The sequence below is a fragment of the Pollicipes pollicipes genome, unplaced genomic scaffold (genome assembly GCF_011947565.3).
Source record: "Pollicipes pollicipes isolate AB1234 unplaced genomic scaffold, Ppol_2.1 Scaffold_4002;HRSCAF=4701_pilon_pilon_pilon, whole genome shotgun sequence".
Lineage (NCBI taxonomy): Eukaryota > Metazoa > Arthropoda > Thecostraca > Pollicipedomorpha > Pollicipedidae > Pollicipes > Pollicipes pollicipes.
In genome coordinates, this window is record NW_023596420.1 from 44,535,446 (window position 1) to 44,553,655 (window position 18,210).

The following is an 18,210-nucleotide window of genomic DNA, read 5'->3' on the forward strand; positions in this document are numbered from 1 at the left end:
CCAGAGCCGTATCTAAACTGCATATCTGTTTTGTGGCGTCTCAACAAAATGCGCTCGAGAGAAAAAGCGGGATACCTGGGAATAGACAGTGCTGTGTCGTACCTGTACCACAGATTGCGGAGCAATCGGACCACTCGTCCGGTACCCACGAGTACTCGGCCTTTCCCGATTCGGCGATTGTCTTCGGTACGCTGTACCTGTACTGGATTCCAGGATTGAACTCTTGGTACAGGAGCTGTGACAAGAAAGAACATTAACGGCAGTCTCGATGGAAAGCTGAGCGATGTTCCAGGCGACGTCGTCCTACAATGTAGCGCTGGGCTAAAGCCCTTTCGCGGAATTCGAGTGTCCGACAACGGCGGCAATCCTGCCTACTGTATGCCAAACTGATCATGTCGCATACACACACGCACCGGGTCCCGCGGCCCCATCACCCACCACAACGTAGAGCGGCTCGGTGGTGGGCCCCAGCGCGCGCAGCCGTTCCGGCCCGAAGAAGCCGGCGCGGCGCCGCTCGTAGTGGAAGCGGCTGCCGGCGAACGTGCGGCTGGACGGGGAGTCGATCCGCCAGTTGCCGTTCAGGTAGAAGTGGCCCGTCAGGTTGCGGATGGCTGCGGCACAGGACTGCTGACGACGCGGGCAGGCGCGCGTGGCGGCCGGCGAAGGACCGAGACCGAGGGTCGAACCGGGGTGACCGGCGCATGATGAGGACGTGCTCGAATGTCGTGTCCCACCCGGGGATAGCGTCACTCCGCGTCGATCCGTGTCGTACCTAAATGCATGTCGTGGCACTGGTGAACCTAAGGAGCGGGGACATCCTCGAAAACGGTGGAAACGGAGACTTGCATCTTTAAGCTCAATATCCATTCAATCGGTACGATGCATGATACGTTCACCATCCCACCATACGTGATTTGAGATCCCCCGCCTGACGAAGAACGACGAACCGAAGAGCGACGGGGACATATTTGCTCAGCTTGCCACCACCGCGCTCATACGCACCGAGGTAGTTGCTCGACGACTTGAGCTCCTCCACAAAGATATGTGTCGCGCCCGCGGGGATGAGCAGAATGTCATTGTACCCTGGAAAGGTGTCCTCCTATCACAATCCTCACCACAATTACCAACACCATTTTTCCACACCACAGCGAACATCAGGACATTCCCAGCGGGCACAAAATTCTGTCGGTGAGAAGGTTGCGGTACTCAGCCTATCTGCGTGCTGACCGCGGCGGGCTCGTGACGCAGAGCGAATGCGGTGTACAAAGTTGAAACAGCTGGCGACTGGGGTCTCATCAAATGCTATGAATGAGCACGCTGACTGCGGTTGTCTCAACGCATGCAGCCCATTGAAACGGCGTTTCTTTGATGTACGCAATGAATGGAACGGCAAATGTCCGCGCAACACTCACTCGGAGCCACCCTGGGCAGAATAAAGCGCAAAACTACTCTACTTGGAGCTCCATAACCACCCTGCCCACCAGGCGGTGTGTGTGTAGGCACCTTGCTGGAGGTCGTTGGAGTCGAAGACGCCCTGGCCGGTGTGGCAGGTGCTGCCGTCGCCGCCGCAGACGCGGCACTCGTCCTCCTGCCGAGTCGAGCCGAGCAGCCGGTCGCAGCCGACGCGCTGGAACACGGGCACGGCGCGGTGCGAGGGTCAGGCGGTCAGGCGCGAGGGCGCTGAGACAGCGGCGGTAGAGCTCCCGGGTGAGTGACAGCATGCTCCCATCCTCACTGCACGTGTAAATGAATCCGTGCCGCGAGCCTGCGTCCGCGTTCATCGCTGCTGGTTCTGTCATGAAGCCGACTCCGATCACCGCTGGCCTCGGGAGGGGCCGGGTTTATCCAAAGGGGGCCGGCCGCCTGACCTACCCTGCACTGGCCGTCGACGCAGATGCCCAGGCCGTCCTCGCCGCAGCTGGTGCCGTCCGTCACCTTCCTCCGCTGCCGGTAGTAGAAGCGCTCCCCCTGAGGCTTGCAGTTCAGCTCGCACTGATTGGCCGCTCGCAGATACGGCACCCATCTGCCAGCAAACGTCAGGTCTCGAGGCCGTATGGTCGAGGTGACGTTGGCGGAGAGTGATCCTTGATCGACTGTGATCACCTTAACACCTTGAGTGGTCACTTCTGGATTATGTCATCCGTAATGATTTGACTTGCACTCGACGTGACGGGGCAGGCTGAACTGAAGTTGAACAGCACGGAAGCTGACATTGGTGTGCGAACGCCAGAGCAGAACGTTATAACGTATGTTTAATAACCCAGTTACCAGCTCGACTCACAACATCGGACGGAATCAGACACCGCTCGGAGCAGCCATCGCCCCCCCCCCCCCCCCACACACACACCACAAACACTAGAAGCAGGCAAATGCGACGCTGAAATCGGGCCTTAAGAACGTGGCGACTGTCCGCGAGCACCGAGGGCGGCTGCGTCTAGACATCACCTGTAGAATCGGCCTTCGAAGGCGGTGCTGTCGAACGAGGAGCACTGTTCCTCTCGGAAGTCTTTCGAGCCGGCTGGGCAGGGCTGACGAACATGCTCATCAACGGCGGTGCTACCACTGGGCGCAGTCGGGTTGGGACGTGCGAATGCGCTTGCCGTCAAAACACCAAAAAAGTACTTGCGGTTTTACAACATCAACAGCATGAGTACTACAACGAGGACAACAGCATGAGTACGTCAGGACGGACTGGCCGACCACTCACGGCGCTGTGCGAGGGGTTTGCACGACCACCAGGGAAGAGCGCCAGCAGTCGAGCTCTACGGCCTGTACATGCTCCCGTCACTGAAATGGCTGAGGGTGGCGCCATTTTCGGACCAAGGCCAAATGAAATAAGACAGCCAATGCGTGGAGGAAGGCCTTGACCAAAGGCGACGCCTACCTCAACCCATCAATGCTGAGCGTTCCAATGTCCCTTATGAGGACGGTTGAAATCAGGACTTTCTACTGGAGGGAGGCGGCGGTGCACCCGAGGAGCGTTAGCGCTAGGAGATCAGGGCCTCCTGGCGCTGCCTGCTGAGTACCCTGCTGGGCTCGATCCGGGCCGTCTGGGGGGGGGGGGGGGGGTCGCTGCTGAACAACCCGTCACTCCTCTCACCTGGACGTTACAGGACTGGTAGCGCGTGCTGGGCCCGGCGCACTCGGACGACCCGTCGACTCTGGCGACAGACCACTCGTTCACCGACTCAAAGGCACGGCTGCCTTGCTCACGAGAGGAACGCGTCATTTTTCGCTGTGACGGCAAATTGACCAAGACGAGCAATACATGTCCTGAAATCCATCCAGTGACGCAGAGACTCTGATGATTTCCTTCCATGAATCATCAAACTCGGCTGCTTTGACCGCGCGTCACATTGGCGGCCTTCTGCAACGTCCCACAATAATCTTCATGCAGGCGCGACCATTGCCAATCGCCATGCCCAGGGGCGGTCGAGCACTGACCTTTGCCGAAGGCACCGTCTGACCTGGCGGGTGACCCCGCCGCCACAGGAGCGTGAGCAGAGCGAGTCCTGCTCCCAGAAGTCCCAGGGGCCCGAGTCCTGGGTGACACCGTCGCCGAACACCACCCCGGCCTGCCGCCGCGGCCGCCGCGGTCGCCCCTGCCGTCGCCGGCGGGCACCATCAGCGGGACCTCTCACATCGCGGGGGGTAGTGAGCAAATAGGGACGCTTACTGTGAAGGCTGCGGGGACTGAAAGCGACCGGTTTGAGAGTATGAGCTGGTTTCCGATCTGTTTTTGTGGTGATTCTACTGCTTTAGGCTGTGATGATGGAATACATGTGCGAAATAGAAGCATGGTTTGACACAAGATAACGCGTTCGAAATCATGGCGTACACTTCGTCACAGATTGTGTCCATGCTATCTACAGACAACAAGAACAACAAGATATGGCTCATTACGTCACTGGTGTGGTCAGACTCTGTCGCGGCGTTACGACGCACGCCATAATCTAACTCTTCCCCGTTGACCAGTTTTTCAAGTTAGTGCACATCACATCTGCAAAAACCAAATCATCGCGTCGTTAAGATTTTTTAAACAGGCGGCGTATACAGGATTTGGCGAAGGCCGGAGAAAACACAAATTTTGGGCTCCATCCTGCCGCCGATACACCAAAACGTTGGCAGTTCCTTGATTCCACACAGCTGGTCTCCAGGGCTGGCAAATAAATTTATTGCCAATCAGCACAAATCCTTTCGCGATTCATCGTTGAGCCTGAAGGGAGAGCATGCTCGTGATAAAGCCATCGTGATAAACCCGTTAAAAGGCATTGTATCAAGCGACGCCCAACGGAAATAGGCACGGACTCCAAGGGGTGCCAGCTAATGAGGCCTTCCAGAAAGTACGATACATATAGAGGAGAGAGAGGGAGTAACGGAAGCGTAACAGGGGGGGGGGAGGAGGAGCTTTGGACAGTGTAACGTGACGCCGGGTTGGGGTAACAAGTCATGCTTAAGTCTTTAAGAATAGCATAGTACCTTAAAACTAGATACCGTTGGCTTCTTCTTAAGTCATATGCATACGATACATACCAGGCATTTACTCCAAGAAGAGCGGGGGGGGGGGGGGGGGGGGCAGCGTTACCGGGTGCCTAACCAGGGGAAATGATGGTTGAAAGCTACCAAAAATGCGTGCCATCATGTCTGCGCTCTCCCAATGCTTCAACGCGTGTCGCCCTGCATCACGGCGACACGGCGCACTAGAAGTCGGGGGACTCGGCCGGAGGATGGCCCGTCCCGCTCCGTCACCACGTGCCGCCACTGCGACTCCGCTTAACCCGCAGCCGACAGGGCCGTCGGATATGGCAGGACGAGCTAAACAGAGACGAGTCACGCCAAGGCATCCACTTTGTATTGTCTAGCGAAGGCAAGGCATGGTCAGCTGACAAGGCTGTGTAATGTGCTACGGAAATCTTCAATTTAGAGGAAATTGCAGCTGTTACCTGCAGGAAGGCTTCCTAAGCCAACAATGGTGGACGTCTCTACGCGTGCACTGAAAAATGGTTTGAGAAGGAATGCCACACTTTCATTCTAAACTGTTCGGACCCATCATATTGCTTCATCTAAAGATACGTGGCTTACTCTTAATTTTGAGTGATTCCTCAGCTCCATATTGAAGAGGCTTCTAATAAGGTGACAAGCATAAAATGAGTGGAAAGCGACGATAAAGCCAGCGAATTTAGCGTCCGTAATCCTCTGTTTTTGACAGACCTCACCCGCTGTATGAAAATCAGTCTCTTATCAGAAAATCAGTCTCTTAAAAATCAATCTCTTAAATGTCGAGGATACGGATGATTGTGACATTTTTTTACCATTTTGTCGCCTTTTGACTACCATGGTAGTGACCTCGTCCGGTAGCCGGACACCATCGTCAGGCTATCGAACGCCATCGTCCGGTAACCGGACACCATCGTCAGGCTACCGGACGCCATCGTCCGCGGCGTGATCACGTGGCGGCCCCGCCAGCCGTCAGCTGTTAGCCTTGGCCCACAAACACAGGCGGGTGCAAAGCAACAGGAGCCGCCTTAACGCTGCATGCAAATGGCTGGCGACTGGCGAGTTCAAAGCCAGATTTGCCTATGGCGCTTGGGAGACATTTCGCAGCGTGATCTGTTTGTGACAGTGACGAATGTTGGAGTAAGCTTTCAATTCCCAGTTTCCGAGTTTCACGAATGCAGCTTTAAGCATGAACCATGGACAAAAGAAGGCCAACACGTCCAGGTATACCTGGTACTGTGTGTTTGTTCACTGCGAACATAAATCGCCCCCGCCCAGCGTCAGCTGACTTTTGCCCCGGGGGCCCACGCCTTTCGTATACCGTTGCTAGGGAACGCCGGACGCGCGCCGAGCGAGGGGCGGCCTAGGGCGCAGCCAAGTGTTGCTTGTCGAACAGGCGGGCTGCTCACAACAATTGTCAAAAAACTGCATTGGTGAGCATGACAATTTCGTGGACGAAGATGCAGAATAGCGGATGCTGTGTAATCAAAACCAACTTTCCTTGCAACCCTCACAACTCTGAATTTCTCTAACGCGAAGTTCACGTTGTAACTCATGCACACCAAAATTTGGGCAGCGGATTACGCCACCATTCCATCGTTCGTCATGTCTGTTTTCAAAAGACAGCCGTTATGCTCCTTCTTGGGAGAGCGGTGCTTGCCATGGAACAGCGAGAACTAACTGTCCTGATCGGCAGGCGCCAGGAGCTGGGCTTCACGCCGCGCTGGGCTCCTCTGCAATGCAAACAGGAGTGAGGAACCCGACACACCGGCGCGGTGCCCCCGGGTGGGCGGTGTGGGTCTGCTCCCCCACCCTCAACCCCCCACCACAACACCGGTGGGGTGCCCCTGGATGGGCGGTGTGGGTTGCTCCCCCACCCTCAGCCCCCCCCACTCCAACACATCGGTGCGGTCACCCGGATGAGCGGTGTGGTCTGCTCCCCCTCAACCCCCCCCCCCCCCACTCCGACACACACCGGTGCGGCGCCCCCGGATGGGCGGTGTGGGTCTGCTCCCCCTCACCCCCCCCCCCACTCCAACACACCGGTGCGGCGCCCCCGGATGGGCGGTGTGGGTCTGCTCCCCCTCACCCCCCCCCCCCACTCCAACACACCGTGCGGTGCCCCCGGATGGGCGGTGTGGGTCTGCTCTCTTCCCCATCCCATCCCCCACCCCGACACACCGGTGCGGTGCCCCCGGATGAGCGGTGTGGGTCTGCTCTCCCTCACCCCCCCCCCCCCCCCACTCCGACACACCGGTGCGGCCGCCCCCGGATGGGCGGTGTGGGTCTGCTCCCCTACCCTCACCCCCCCCCCCACTCCGACACACCGGTGCGGCGCCCCTGGATGGGCGGTGTGGGTCTGCTCCCCCTCACCCCCCCCCCCCACTCCGACACACCGGTGCGGCGCCCCCGGATGGGCGGTGTGGGTCTGCTCCCCCTCACCCCCCCCCCCCCACTCCAACACACCGGTGCGGCGCCCCCGGATGGGCGGTGTGGGTCTGCCCCCTCCCCATCCCATCCCCCACCCCGACATACCGGTGCGGTGCCCCCGGATGGGCGATGTGGGTCCGCTCCCCCTACCCCGACACACCGGTCTGCCCCCCCCCCCCCCCACGCGTCGGACTGATTGCCGGACGCGTCGGTCCTTGCAAGGCATGGCAGTGTACATAGGCCAGTATACAAGACTCAGCGGTCAGAACTCACAGGGCTGTACGATCTTGCACAGTGATCATACAGTGTTCACTGAAGGCGGAGTCTAGAATCGGTCATCTGGCGCGTATTCAAGTGGGCCCCGGGGATGCATCTCCACTTCCCAATTTTGGATGCATTGATATGTAAATGCACGTCGGCCATTAAAATGTGGCGGTAGACATCCCCGAAAGTAAGTGGAATGACGCGATGCGGTGGTGTTATGTGCCGTGCGGAAATTTCGCGCTGGCGCTTATCCAAAGTGAGCTTTTCCGTGAAATTTTGGATCGTGGCCTACATTTCCACCCCGATTGCGAAATTCTGTCCATGATCATGTTTTTGACAGTGATGACTGCAATGTGCACATTCGGGACTGTATCAGCAAATGTCACCTTTGTATAAAATCATGCAGTGAACCATTCCTTTCAGCGAAGATCGCAAGCGCAAGCATTGGACAGTACAGGTCATGACTGGCGAAGGTAAGATAAGTGAGGAGGAGAAGGCGGGTGTTGTAGACGAAACGGCTAACAAACTTAGGAAGGAGCTCAGGCTGCTCCAACAACATGGATTACATGCATGCAGCAAAACAGAAACAGCAAGCCTCCAAGTACATGAACATATGAGCTAAATGCATGCAAGACAAGAAGCATCAAGCATAGCATCTGTATGGCCATTTGTCGCCCTAAGGCATGGGAACAATTCAGCTTACGATTTGCTGGTTGAGATGAGCTTCATGACGAGGGCCGCGCGTCAGGCATTCGAGGCGCATATTTATCACACGAATGTTTCAAAGACAACGAAACCAGGAACGAATATTCATCAGAGCTTTAACACGCGCCCGGGTGGCCGGCTAGATACCCTTAGCTAAGGTGGGGGATCAATTTGCCCTCCCCCCCACTGAGGTCTCGGAAACTAAGAGACCTAGGGACACCAAATTTACAGGGTGTGCTGACCTTTACGTGAACTCACTTGGGTCAAAGTTCTAGGTTCCTAGGTCATGACCTTCGGGTGAAATAAGGTCAAACAAGGTCAAATGCCAGGTTGGTTTCCAAAGTGCCCCTATAACCTAGATAACTGTTTCCAAGCAACGGTCACATGCTCAGTTTAGGTCAGTGGCCTTGCTTGACATTTTGAAGGTTATTGTAACCAAAATCATACAAGGCTGCTCTGGTTTTTGCATTTGAATAAGCGACAAAGACTACGTCAGGCAGAATGCTTCTAAAAAAAATACTGACCCGTGCCATTTCAGGTCAATGACCTGTTCTAACCTCTAAGAAGACCATGGAAGATGTATAATGCGGTTCCTGCTATCAATAAATTCGAAATGAACACCAGAAACTATCCCATACAGCAAGCCCTTGAGTAAAAAAGCAAGTTGGTTTTGACCTTAGTCTAACCTTTATACCTGAACTTAGGTCAACGCAATTTGCTTATTCAATATTTGTGTTGCCTAAGAAAGCATCTCAGAGATGCATGGCTTCGTCTAACACTCCGTTGTTGCATCAGATTGAACGATTGTCTAGAAATTGAGTTCGCTGAAACCATGGCCCCACTTTGACCTGCCATAGGTCAGCGACCTTACATAGTACATCTAAATTTTTGATACCAAGCGATCTGCTATTCAGTGTCTACAGCTGTGCAAAACTTGGCGCGGCTGCGCCGCGCCGTTCGCAAACCATTCTGGGAAAACCTTTGGGGGAGAGTCAATTTGACCCACCAAAGCGCGTGCGCGTGTTAAATCTTGATGCATTCAGAAATACGTACCGCCGCCACGTCACGCTGCGCGGTCTTTTTGCGCTTGCCCGCCGTGCAGCGAGGTCGTGCGGCGCAGCATTTCCCGCAGACTATTTACAGGGCGTTCGGCACGACGCGTATGCGCCAGCAGCGTGAAATTGAGTAGCATCTGCTCTGAGTACCTACATGAAGACGGCGCTTAGAAAAACGATGCTGCTTCTATGTTTTCCTGCTTTCCAATATCACATTCACTAAGTGAAGCACACATATGAATGCCATGTTGGAAGCTGGCCCTCCCAGCATGGGGCAGTGAGCCACTAGACGTTCTCGCCGTTTGGGCACCTACTATAGCTGCGCTTTTTTAGTTTGGATTATCCGCACCTAGCCCGTATTTGTTTGCTAAATTTGAAAGCTAACACGTGTCCCGTAAAGCAAGTGCCACCAAAAAGCATGCATGCCCTGCCAATCTTATTTTCATTCCAGGTACACATACCCAACCTTAAAGCATTTTTGCTGTCAAAACAAGAAGCTCTAGGAAATCTTTATGCATATTCATCCCTTACGAGACCGTTCTTTATGGCTAATATTACGAGACCCTCCATTAATTCCAGGTATACATACTGAACTTGATAACAACATAAAGGTCAACACAGGAATCTCCAAATCTAAAAACACTCATTCTTACACCTGTTTTCTTTGAACTAACACTGACTGAAACTGTTGAATTGTATTCATTTCCAGACCTGAAACTATGACTCATTTTGAAGAGACCGCCGAAGCAGGGGTAAGAAAAAAGCTTTTGATTTACCAGATATGATCGGTGACAAAAAGTGATACCTTTGCGAGACAATTGGTGACAAATTTCCGAAAATGGAAACAAATTTCAACAAACAAAACCATATTGCAAAGACTATCCCAGCTCGGCGAAACTCAAAGCTTAACATTGGTCTGCACTCGCTAACGCTCGCAGTGTGAGTACATGTCGAAACACTGACGTTTCGCTGTATGAGCAAGTTGAGCCATAAGATGCTGCCAAGCCTAGTAGCCTTAATCAGAATAGTTTTCAGCAGGTGACGGAAACATACTACAAAATATACTATACCAGTACTGATGTCACAGATAAGTGATGACACATTGCTTTTCCAATTCCCCTCAGATCAATGCTTTTCACAGATTTTCAGCCAAGATTCACTTCACATACTAAATAGTATAAGATACGTAATAACTAGGCTTATCACTAGCCCTAAAATCGTGGCTGGCCACTGCATCTTGCGACGAATGTGATTAGTTCGCAACGCAGCGTTTTAAAGCGTCGTGCCATTTGAGACAGATGGGCTTGATTGCTCGCCACGCAGTAATGCGTCGGGATTAGTACAAGGATATGGGCTGTTTTTGGCTGCGTTCCTGTCGTGAGAGGCTGACTGGCTAGAAGAACGTAGCTAATCGTCAATTTTTAAGGGCGATAGCGTTAAAAGCCCTGCCGATATAGGATAATTGTTGTTTGTGGATACCTGAGCCGTAGCTTCAGAGGTAAACGGAGCTCGTTGGAGCGACACATGTCAAGAATTCATCCGAGGCTTCCTGCTACTGAGGGGAACAGCGGCTTAAAAGTAAGAGGTCGAGCATTGATGATGTAGGCCTCTCACATTGCCCGCTGCACGTCAGATTTAGCGCACTGCACGGAGAACAAGCGTGAGATAAAACACATTTAGTTGTCATATTACATATAAAGCTAAATGAAGGTGTTAGAGGTGTTCACAAATGTCGTTTGCATGTGTTGATACTAATATTGTATGAGTTTTGCTCTAAATAATTGGGATCATGTTTGGAAGTGCGAGTCAGGGGTGGTGAAAGTGTATTTTTGTCACCTACCAAATTTGGGGAGGAAAAATTGTCACCAGTAGCGTAATGCGATATCATATGTCAAACTAGTCATTGAGTCCATCCCCAGTAGCGTCATCAGTAATCAGCCTATCATTAAAAGTATCTTTCATCACTGCAATGTTCGATATTATGCACACAACCGAAACGTTCAGTCATACACCGCCCTCGAACAAATATCAGGACAAGTGCTGCTGCTAAGAAAGCAGACGCACCTGTTCCAGGTCTAATGAGATAGCCCAATCACGACGGGAAGTTTTTCCACCCTCGGGGCTTGCCGGGGCCTTACATTTAAACTCGATCTACGACTGGATTTGCTGTCCTCGACCGCAAAAATGCGTAGGACCTCGATAGCCGGGGCAGCAGAATGCATGGCAGATTCCGAACCAGTAGCAAGTGACACTAGGAATAACGTCAAATATGGGGTCTCCACGAGGCCATGCCCCTCATGAAGATCATACTTGCGCTTCGAGCCCCATCTCAACCGTCATCAAAGTATCTACCTTAGGCATGCTCCAATCCTGGCCCGACATGTTTTGCATGGTGGGCGCTTTTTGCTGTGCCCCAACAACTGCATCGAAATTTGTCAACAAATTCACATCAGGCGAATAGCTCTTTCCGTACAAGTTATCCGCCCTGACAGGAGGGGGAGGGGGAGCGATGCGTTATCCCCGCCCCCACGGTTTTCCGAGGATACAAGTGCGGTACATTGTGTAGCCTTGCTCAAATCTTCGGTAGCCTCTGGGCCATCCATTGCATGCGTGTTGGCAAAAAAGTGCCCCTAGAATTCTGGTTTCAGAATAGCGATTTTTTACGACATTGCAAGAGGATTCAAGGCCGGCGCGTGCGGCGGGGGGGGGGGGGGGTAAGCGACGATTCTGCGGACCGCGCGCAGAGAGATGACACTGTTACGTGAACGAAACCCTACGTTACAAATGTAGGTTCCAAACCGCTTAAAACTTTTCAAAGCATTTTTCAAACATAATCGTATTTCAAGCAGGGGCATAGTTTTGAAAATAGATAAGGGAGCAGCGAAAAATTATGCAATGTACCCCAGAAATATGGATGTCTCCCAGATCAGCACAGCCCTTCACACTTAGGGAGAGGAGCGGGAGGGGGGGATGGAGCCCTGAACTGAATAAGAAGAATTGAATTGATTTGAAGATCTATGTGAGTGGTGACCGTTCTCAATCAGGCCAAGCGCAAAATGGCATAATTTTATATTTCAGAACTATTATCACCTCCTGTTATTCCCCTTCATCAGGAGTGCTTTCACGCTTCAACATCAAATCCACAGCTCTTTGAAAGGGAAAAGGCTGGTCGCTTGTGATTTCTTCGGTGAGTCAACAGCTTTTCGGTGCCTCGAAAAGGCGGTTTGGATAATCACAGGTCAATGTCTACCTTGATCGGATTATCCTGCCGACTTGCCTGAGCTGTCAATGCCTCTTATCGCTGAGGACAGGGTGCTAAATCACGGCACAACCAACGAAGTAAACAAGGCCAGAAATTAACCTCTAGGCAGGTATAAATGACACTGCAATGCGAACGTCACTTACAAAGTTGGACTGCATTGAAAATTACCGTCCACCTCATGTCAGTGGCATCGCAACAGTTGAAACACGCCCTTGCAGCCAGATGAATCCCCATATCTAGATCTGTTTCAGTACTTTATACTGTCTAGTTTGGGACACGGAGAGACGGCTATTAAAAATAGTGAATCGGCTGACCCGCCGGGCCATTGGAATTACACTGATTTGTCGCCGACCTGTCACCGAGCCTACCGACCAACTAAAAATCATGGGATATTTTTGTCGCCGGGCTGGAATGAAGCCTAGAAAAGATACCAGGGTGCCGTGGAGTACGGTAAAGAGTTTTTACAAAAACGTTTGCTTGTGTTTTGTGACGGAATTTATTACCATGGAGGCATAACATCTGTGTACGGAGACCTCATGTTGTGTTTTGCATAGTGTGCTGTATTTCTTTGTCTTGGCTGTCACCGAAATTTGATGTCTAAAAAAAAATTGGCACCAAGCTTCGCGTGAATATATGTGTTTTTGTCGCCGACCTTATCCACCAAGCCGGCAGTGCAAATATAATGAAGGTCGCCGACGCTTCCAGCTGATTGTACGATGACGTCATGACAACAAAAGTGATATTGTTTCAGGTGCTTGTGGAACCATGTTATCGGTAGATGTAGGTCTACAGGAATGCAGTTTTGCAAAATACAGAGGGATGAGGGATGGAAGGGATAGGGGGGGGGGGGGGGGCTGCAGGAAGGAAAAATGGCTGAGCGTGCCTCCGAAATGCACTTAAAACAGCTTTCCCCTAAATTTGACGCGCTTTTTCGCAGTCCAGAGCGGGGATGTAGTTCCTCAAAGTAAGTTTTTGAATGGCTGAACTCCCCATATAATGATAAATGAAAATAAGAGATAAAAATGATAACTAAAACTATTATACTGCATACCCCTGGTGAGGAGACAAAATCCCGCCTCACCCCCCCCCCCAAACTAAGTGGGAAGCCACACGCGTTTAGGCTAGTGATGTTAAGTATGCCTTTATGTGATAATTATTTTTGGTTAATCTCAACCATCGCTTAGCGTTTAATGGGCAGCAAATGAAATTGTATTACAAATAAACTCCTGAAAAGAAAATATTTGATGATCATGCCGCACTATATTAATTTTGCCTTTGTTTTGGTTGTTTTGTTTATCACATTTAGGGTTATATTGCAACGGTTTCTGAGTGATTTGACTCCAGGTGACAATTCAGACGGTTCCAAAATTTGTCGGTGACAGAAAATGCCCTTTTTTCACCCTTGCGCCAAAGAACCAACGCATGCGATTTCTTTGGTCCCAGGTATAAATCTACTTTGCCCACGACAGCATCCCTTGACTCTTCAGAGCGCTATTCAAAAGGAACCAACAATCTATTCCTTGAAAGGTGTGAAATCAAACAACCCCAGCCGGGATAATGGTCCAAATACCAAGCCTGATTAAACACTTACCTGAGTTTATGTGATAGCTACAGTCCTAAACATGCATAGCTGTAGGCATGCGTTATGCAAAGAATACTTTGGCCACCCAAAGGCTCAAAATAGCAGGTGCTTCAAACCAAGCAACTGGTCAGTTTCACAAAGAAACATTGGCATATACGAATAAGTGTGCATAGCCTAGCGCATAACATGCTTCATGGGACGAATATTCAAAAGATTGTTCTTGGTCACCAGGCACCATTTCCAATCTCATCGCCAGTCCTGTGTTCCTGAACGATGGCTGGTTTTGCTTATCTGCATCCAGCATCGACGCTTACAGCCAGCCATCAAAGTTGTTCTTTTAATGCTGGATTTATGCTCCAAACCTTTCAATATAGGTGTGCACATAATGCCTCATGCCGACCAGCGTCGTCATCGACACGCCACATGTGAAGTAACAGAAGGTAAACGTAGCATTTGGTGAAAGATGAGCGCGCCATAAATGACCCCAATCCTACGTCTTGCGCTCAGACAGCTGGCGACCCATTCAAAGTTGACTAGCAAATACGAGATCGTCTGTGTCCGTGCGCCACGTAAAGGCTATCTTGCGCATCCGAGCTCGTGTGGCATCTGATGACAACCAGCCTATTGCGCAGATTTCGTCCTTCGATAATTTCTTTTTGAAAGTGTGCTAGGATCGCCGGAATGGTTGGATTTAAGTGTTAACCTGTGGTTTTCTTCCCGTATAAATACCACACTAGTGTACATATATAGCAGAAAGCAATGCCGCATAAAGTTACATAACTTGCAGATGGGGTGTGAGCCGCAGTGGACTGGTTTGGTTTGCTGCTATGGATTCTACAGACACACATTGGATTTCAATGCAGGACATAGGATTTCAATGCTTTTAATTCAATGTAGGCATTTGGTGGTGTTGCCAATTTAGCAAGCCTTGGTAGTTGCATCCATCAGATGTGCATACAAACCACTGAATGTTTGCATGTGGCTTGTGTTCTCAGTGACCTGTGATATTTTTGACAAAATGTGTGCAAAATCCAGGAGCGTAGTCTTGCAAAACATTGATTTCCTTAGCGTGAGATGAGCAGGGATAAATGACTTAACTTATAAGTTATGGGGTCGAACTGGAGCCCTCTTATTGAATAGGAAGCTACATCCATGACAGAATCTGCAATTAATGTGGGATTATTTCAGGATGGAACTTTCTGTTGAGTTTAAATTTCGTCCTCCCAGAATGTTCAGTTAAGTAATTGCACCTAACTGTAATATTGTCGGTTGTTATGCCATAGTAATCTACTCTTGAAGCTACAGCATAGCATGGATGTTCATGAAATGACCGGATTGTATAGCTGGAAAACTCTGTACTTCAATGTAGTCTTTCCTGTGCTATCATCCGCGTGCAAACAAATAACTTATTTTCCATTGGCACTGATTACCAACAGTTGCTGATCAATTATGTTTAGATTTGTGGCTAAAAAAAACAAATGTGAGATCGGTTCTAATGTAGAATACGCGTCAGTGCCCGCGATACTGTCAGCAATACCTGCCAAAAGCCGTGTGGGATTTTTAAGCCCGCACCTTGCGAGCCTACAGGCTCAAAAGTGGCGGCACTAGTACGTGCTCTTTTGGCTGGCCAGCGGCCGGTCTCGCTCACCTGACCGCCGGTTGGGAGTGCACCGCAGGCCAGCTGGATGGTCAGCAGCAGCAGCAGCAGCAGCAGCGGCGGCGGCCAGGATCTGCCGGCGGAGCGGGCGAACTGACGTCACTCGCCGTTCGCCGCTCCCAGACATTTCACCTGGGTTGGGCGTGACGGCGAGGCAGACAAAGACGCAAACACAGGCAGACACAGGCGGTTCGTTAAAGGAAATGTTCCGCGTTTGGAGATGTTGAAGCAAGCACTAGATATGATGGACGTAAGCTCACATATAAGTATTGGTATGCTTTTAAGTGGAAGAGGCTGCTCTAGACAACGCAGCTTCTATGCTTAAGAAATATGCTTGTCAGTGGCCCATTGTTTTATTATGTTGTCGTACCTTGCACAACATTGATTGAGAGCCCATTGGCGGCCGTTACATTTTGAAATCGTGCTCAAGAACACCAGACATAAACGACTCGGCCATTCTGTCTTTCTGGGCCTGGATGGCCGCATGTTAAAAATGCCAGGATTTCAACGGCGTTGTTATGGCGTCATGAATGCCTGGGTGACCTTGAAATAGTCTGCCCAAAATAGTCTGCACATCTTCGCGGGTGTGTAGCTCAGATCCTAGGGGGATTTAGGTCTGAAGAAGGACAGAGCTGTGAGCTGCACGAAATGGTCCTTAAGATGCCTATTTCAGTTCAAAACCCCATACAAATGTGGAACACCCCCTTTAATATCGTATTGGTAAGTTTTGGTGCGTCAGCGGTGCTACTGCTGTGGTGGGGACACTTCATGGAGCAGGCGTCTTTTTACTCCGAGAGTGACGCTTCTGCCGTCTGCCGTAATAGAGATGCTGTAATCGTGACATGAGCACAGCTGCTGTGGCAGGGACATCTATGCCGATGCAGGGACATTTCTGCCACCGCAGGGACATTTCCGCCGCGGCAGGGGCACTTCTGCCGCGGCAAAGCTGTCTCCCCCGCAGTTTCCGCGCACGTTTCTTTGCGGCCGCGATGTGCAATCCTCTGTGGACAGTGCAGGTCGGGGGAGGGGGAGGGTGCCGCCGTCTGCTCCGCGCCGGAAGCTGGCACCGGCCGGACGGAGGGCCGCCGCCGGCGCGGAGCATCCGGCCGGCCGCGACCCACTTCCCGTCTCCGGCCGAGTGGCCCGTATCCGTGTCAACAGAGAACGCGTGCGCTCCCGGTCAGGGGGGGAGGGGGGGGGGGGGGGAAACGCCAAGCACGGGGTGACCGCGCCGCGGGGAATGGAGGGGGAGGGGAGAAGCACAGCCAACGGCCTGCGACGACGGGAAGGCAGGCGGAAGCAAACGCGTTGTGGCGCCTCTTCTAGGGAGACCTGAGCGCGGGGACAAAACAACCGTGCAGGTACAGTGCCGTGTGAAGCCACGGTAAATGGCACATGTGGGAAGCGTCAGGTCTTACACGCGGCAGTCTGATCAGTCGAATGCGACGCGCTCCAAATGGGATATTAAAGTGACCAACCATGACACATCAGAACAGTAGGAGGGGGGAGGGGGGGGGGCAGGGGGACACCAAAATCCTACGGTAGGTATGATTCTATGTGAGCTCGTTTGTGTACAGTTTTGAGATCTCCACGATGTGACCCTCGGGTCGACTAAACAAGGTCAAACTACCATGGACGTAGGAACAAGGGGGGGGGGGGGCAGGGGGCCATGGCCTTTCACTTTTCACGGTGGGGGGCTAGCAATGTTAACTGCCCCCCCCCATTTTTCAGATTATGGCTGTATTTGGCTTACTTTGCACTACATTAAACATGTATGCCGATTTGCCTAGTTCACCAGCCATCTCCCTTAAGATGCGTCATCTTTTTCGTCTGCTCATTGGCCATCGCTTAGTGTTACAGCCGCAAGCCGACGCCGCACGGCCTGGATACTGCAACGCCGGGCGCCGAGGCTGTTGCTATGACTTGCGAGGCGCGCATGTTCAGGACCATATTACGTAATTTTCTTATCAGTAATCAGCTCTGACAGGATCTTGAGCATTTCAAGACGAACATGGGTTGGCCATGTTAATACAAATTAGGAACCCATTTCATCTACAATCTACGGTCAGAGAGAACTCAATATATCTGAAGAACACAGAAAAACACGGAACTGGAGTCTATGTGGCAATTATTGAACTACCTGCGGTGATCAGGGATGTTTTTGCGTCAGTGAGGGTTCCTGTGCTGATCCGGGGCTAACTGCGTGGGTCAGAAGGCCTGCTGTGTCAGGGATGGGAACAATGTGATATGATATATCCTTCTAATGGCCTTCGGATCGACCAGGAGATCCCCTCCGTGCCACCAGAATGATAGCCAGAAGACACTTCGCGATGGGACGGAATGGCCCTTCAGCCCTTGACTGGAAACGGTTATGTACCCCTGGCGTTCTACTCAAGAGGCCCCTTTCCCGGAAGGAATTAAGGGGTCACGTTATTGTTGAGTAGATGGGGGTCTCATTATTGTTGAATAAGGTGGGTCGAAATGAGCTTAAAAAACGAGCAGGGTCATGCCTTGTTTTTCTGGGATTATTCATTTTTCAGAATGCATTATTGAAAAAAATTACATCAAAACGCTTGAACATGCCCGCCCGCAGCCTCGACAGCAAGGACAAGGATGGTCTGGTTCGCAACCTCCGTAAAACCGAAAAGTTTCGGCCGCTGCATGTGCCACCAGACAGCGGGCGCCGTGTTAATCTGTCTTCTGGATGGATAAATAACTGCAAAAAAACACGAAAAATGGAGATTCTACCGTCACTCTT

At 51.7% G+C, this 18,210-nt stretch overlaps 1 protein-coding gene across 1 annotated transcript in view; it reads right to left on the reverse strand.

Annotated features, from left to right (window-relative positions):
* The window catches only part of LOC119094555 (papilin), a 70,138-nt gene that overhangs the window by 38,567 nt on the left and 13,361 nt on the right, over window positions 1–18,210 (reverse strand). Inside the window, exons 2-10 of the mRNA XM_037217616.1 lie at window positions 15,444–15,525; window positions 3,445–3,602; window positions 3,101–3,161; window positions 2,446–2,528; window positions 1,873–2,023; window positions 1,504–1,627; window positions 1,003–1,083; window positions 439–611; window positions 103–235 (exon numbers count right to left, since the gene is read on the reverse strand). Coding sequence (XP_037073511.1) covers window positions 103–235; window positions 439–611; window positions 1,003–1,083; window positions 1,504–1,627; window positions 1,873–2,023; window positions 2,446–2,528; window positions 3,101–3,161; window positions 3,445–3,602; window positions 15,444–15,525 — 1,046 coding nt within the window. The remainder of the gene's footprint in view (window positions 1–102; window positions 236–438; window positions 612–1,002; window positions 1,084–1,503; window positions 1,628–1,872; window positions 2,024–2,445; window positions 2,529–3,100; window positions 3,162–3,444; window positions 3,603–15,443; window positions 15,526–18,210) is intronic.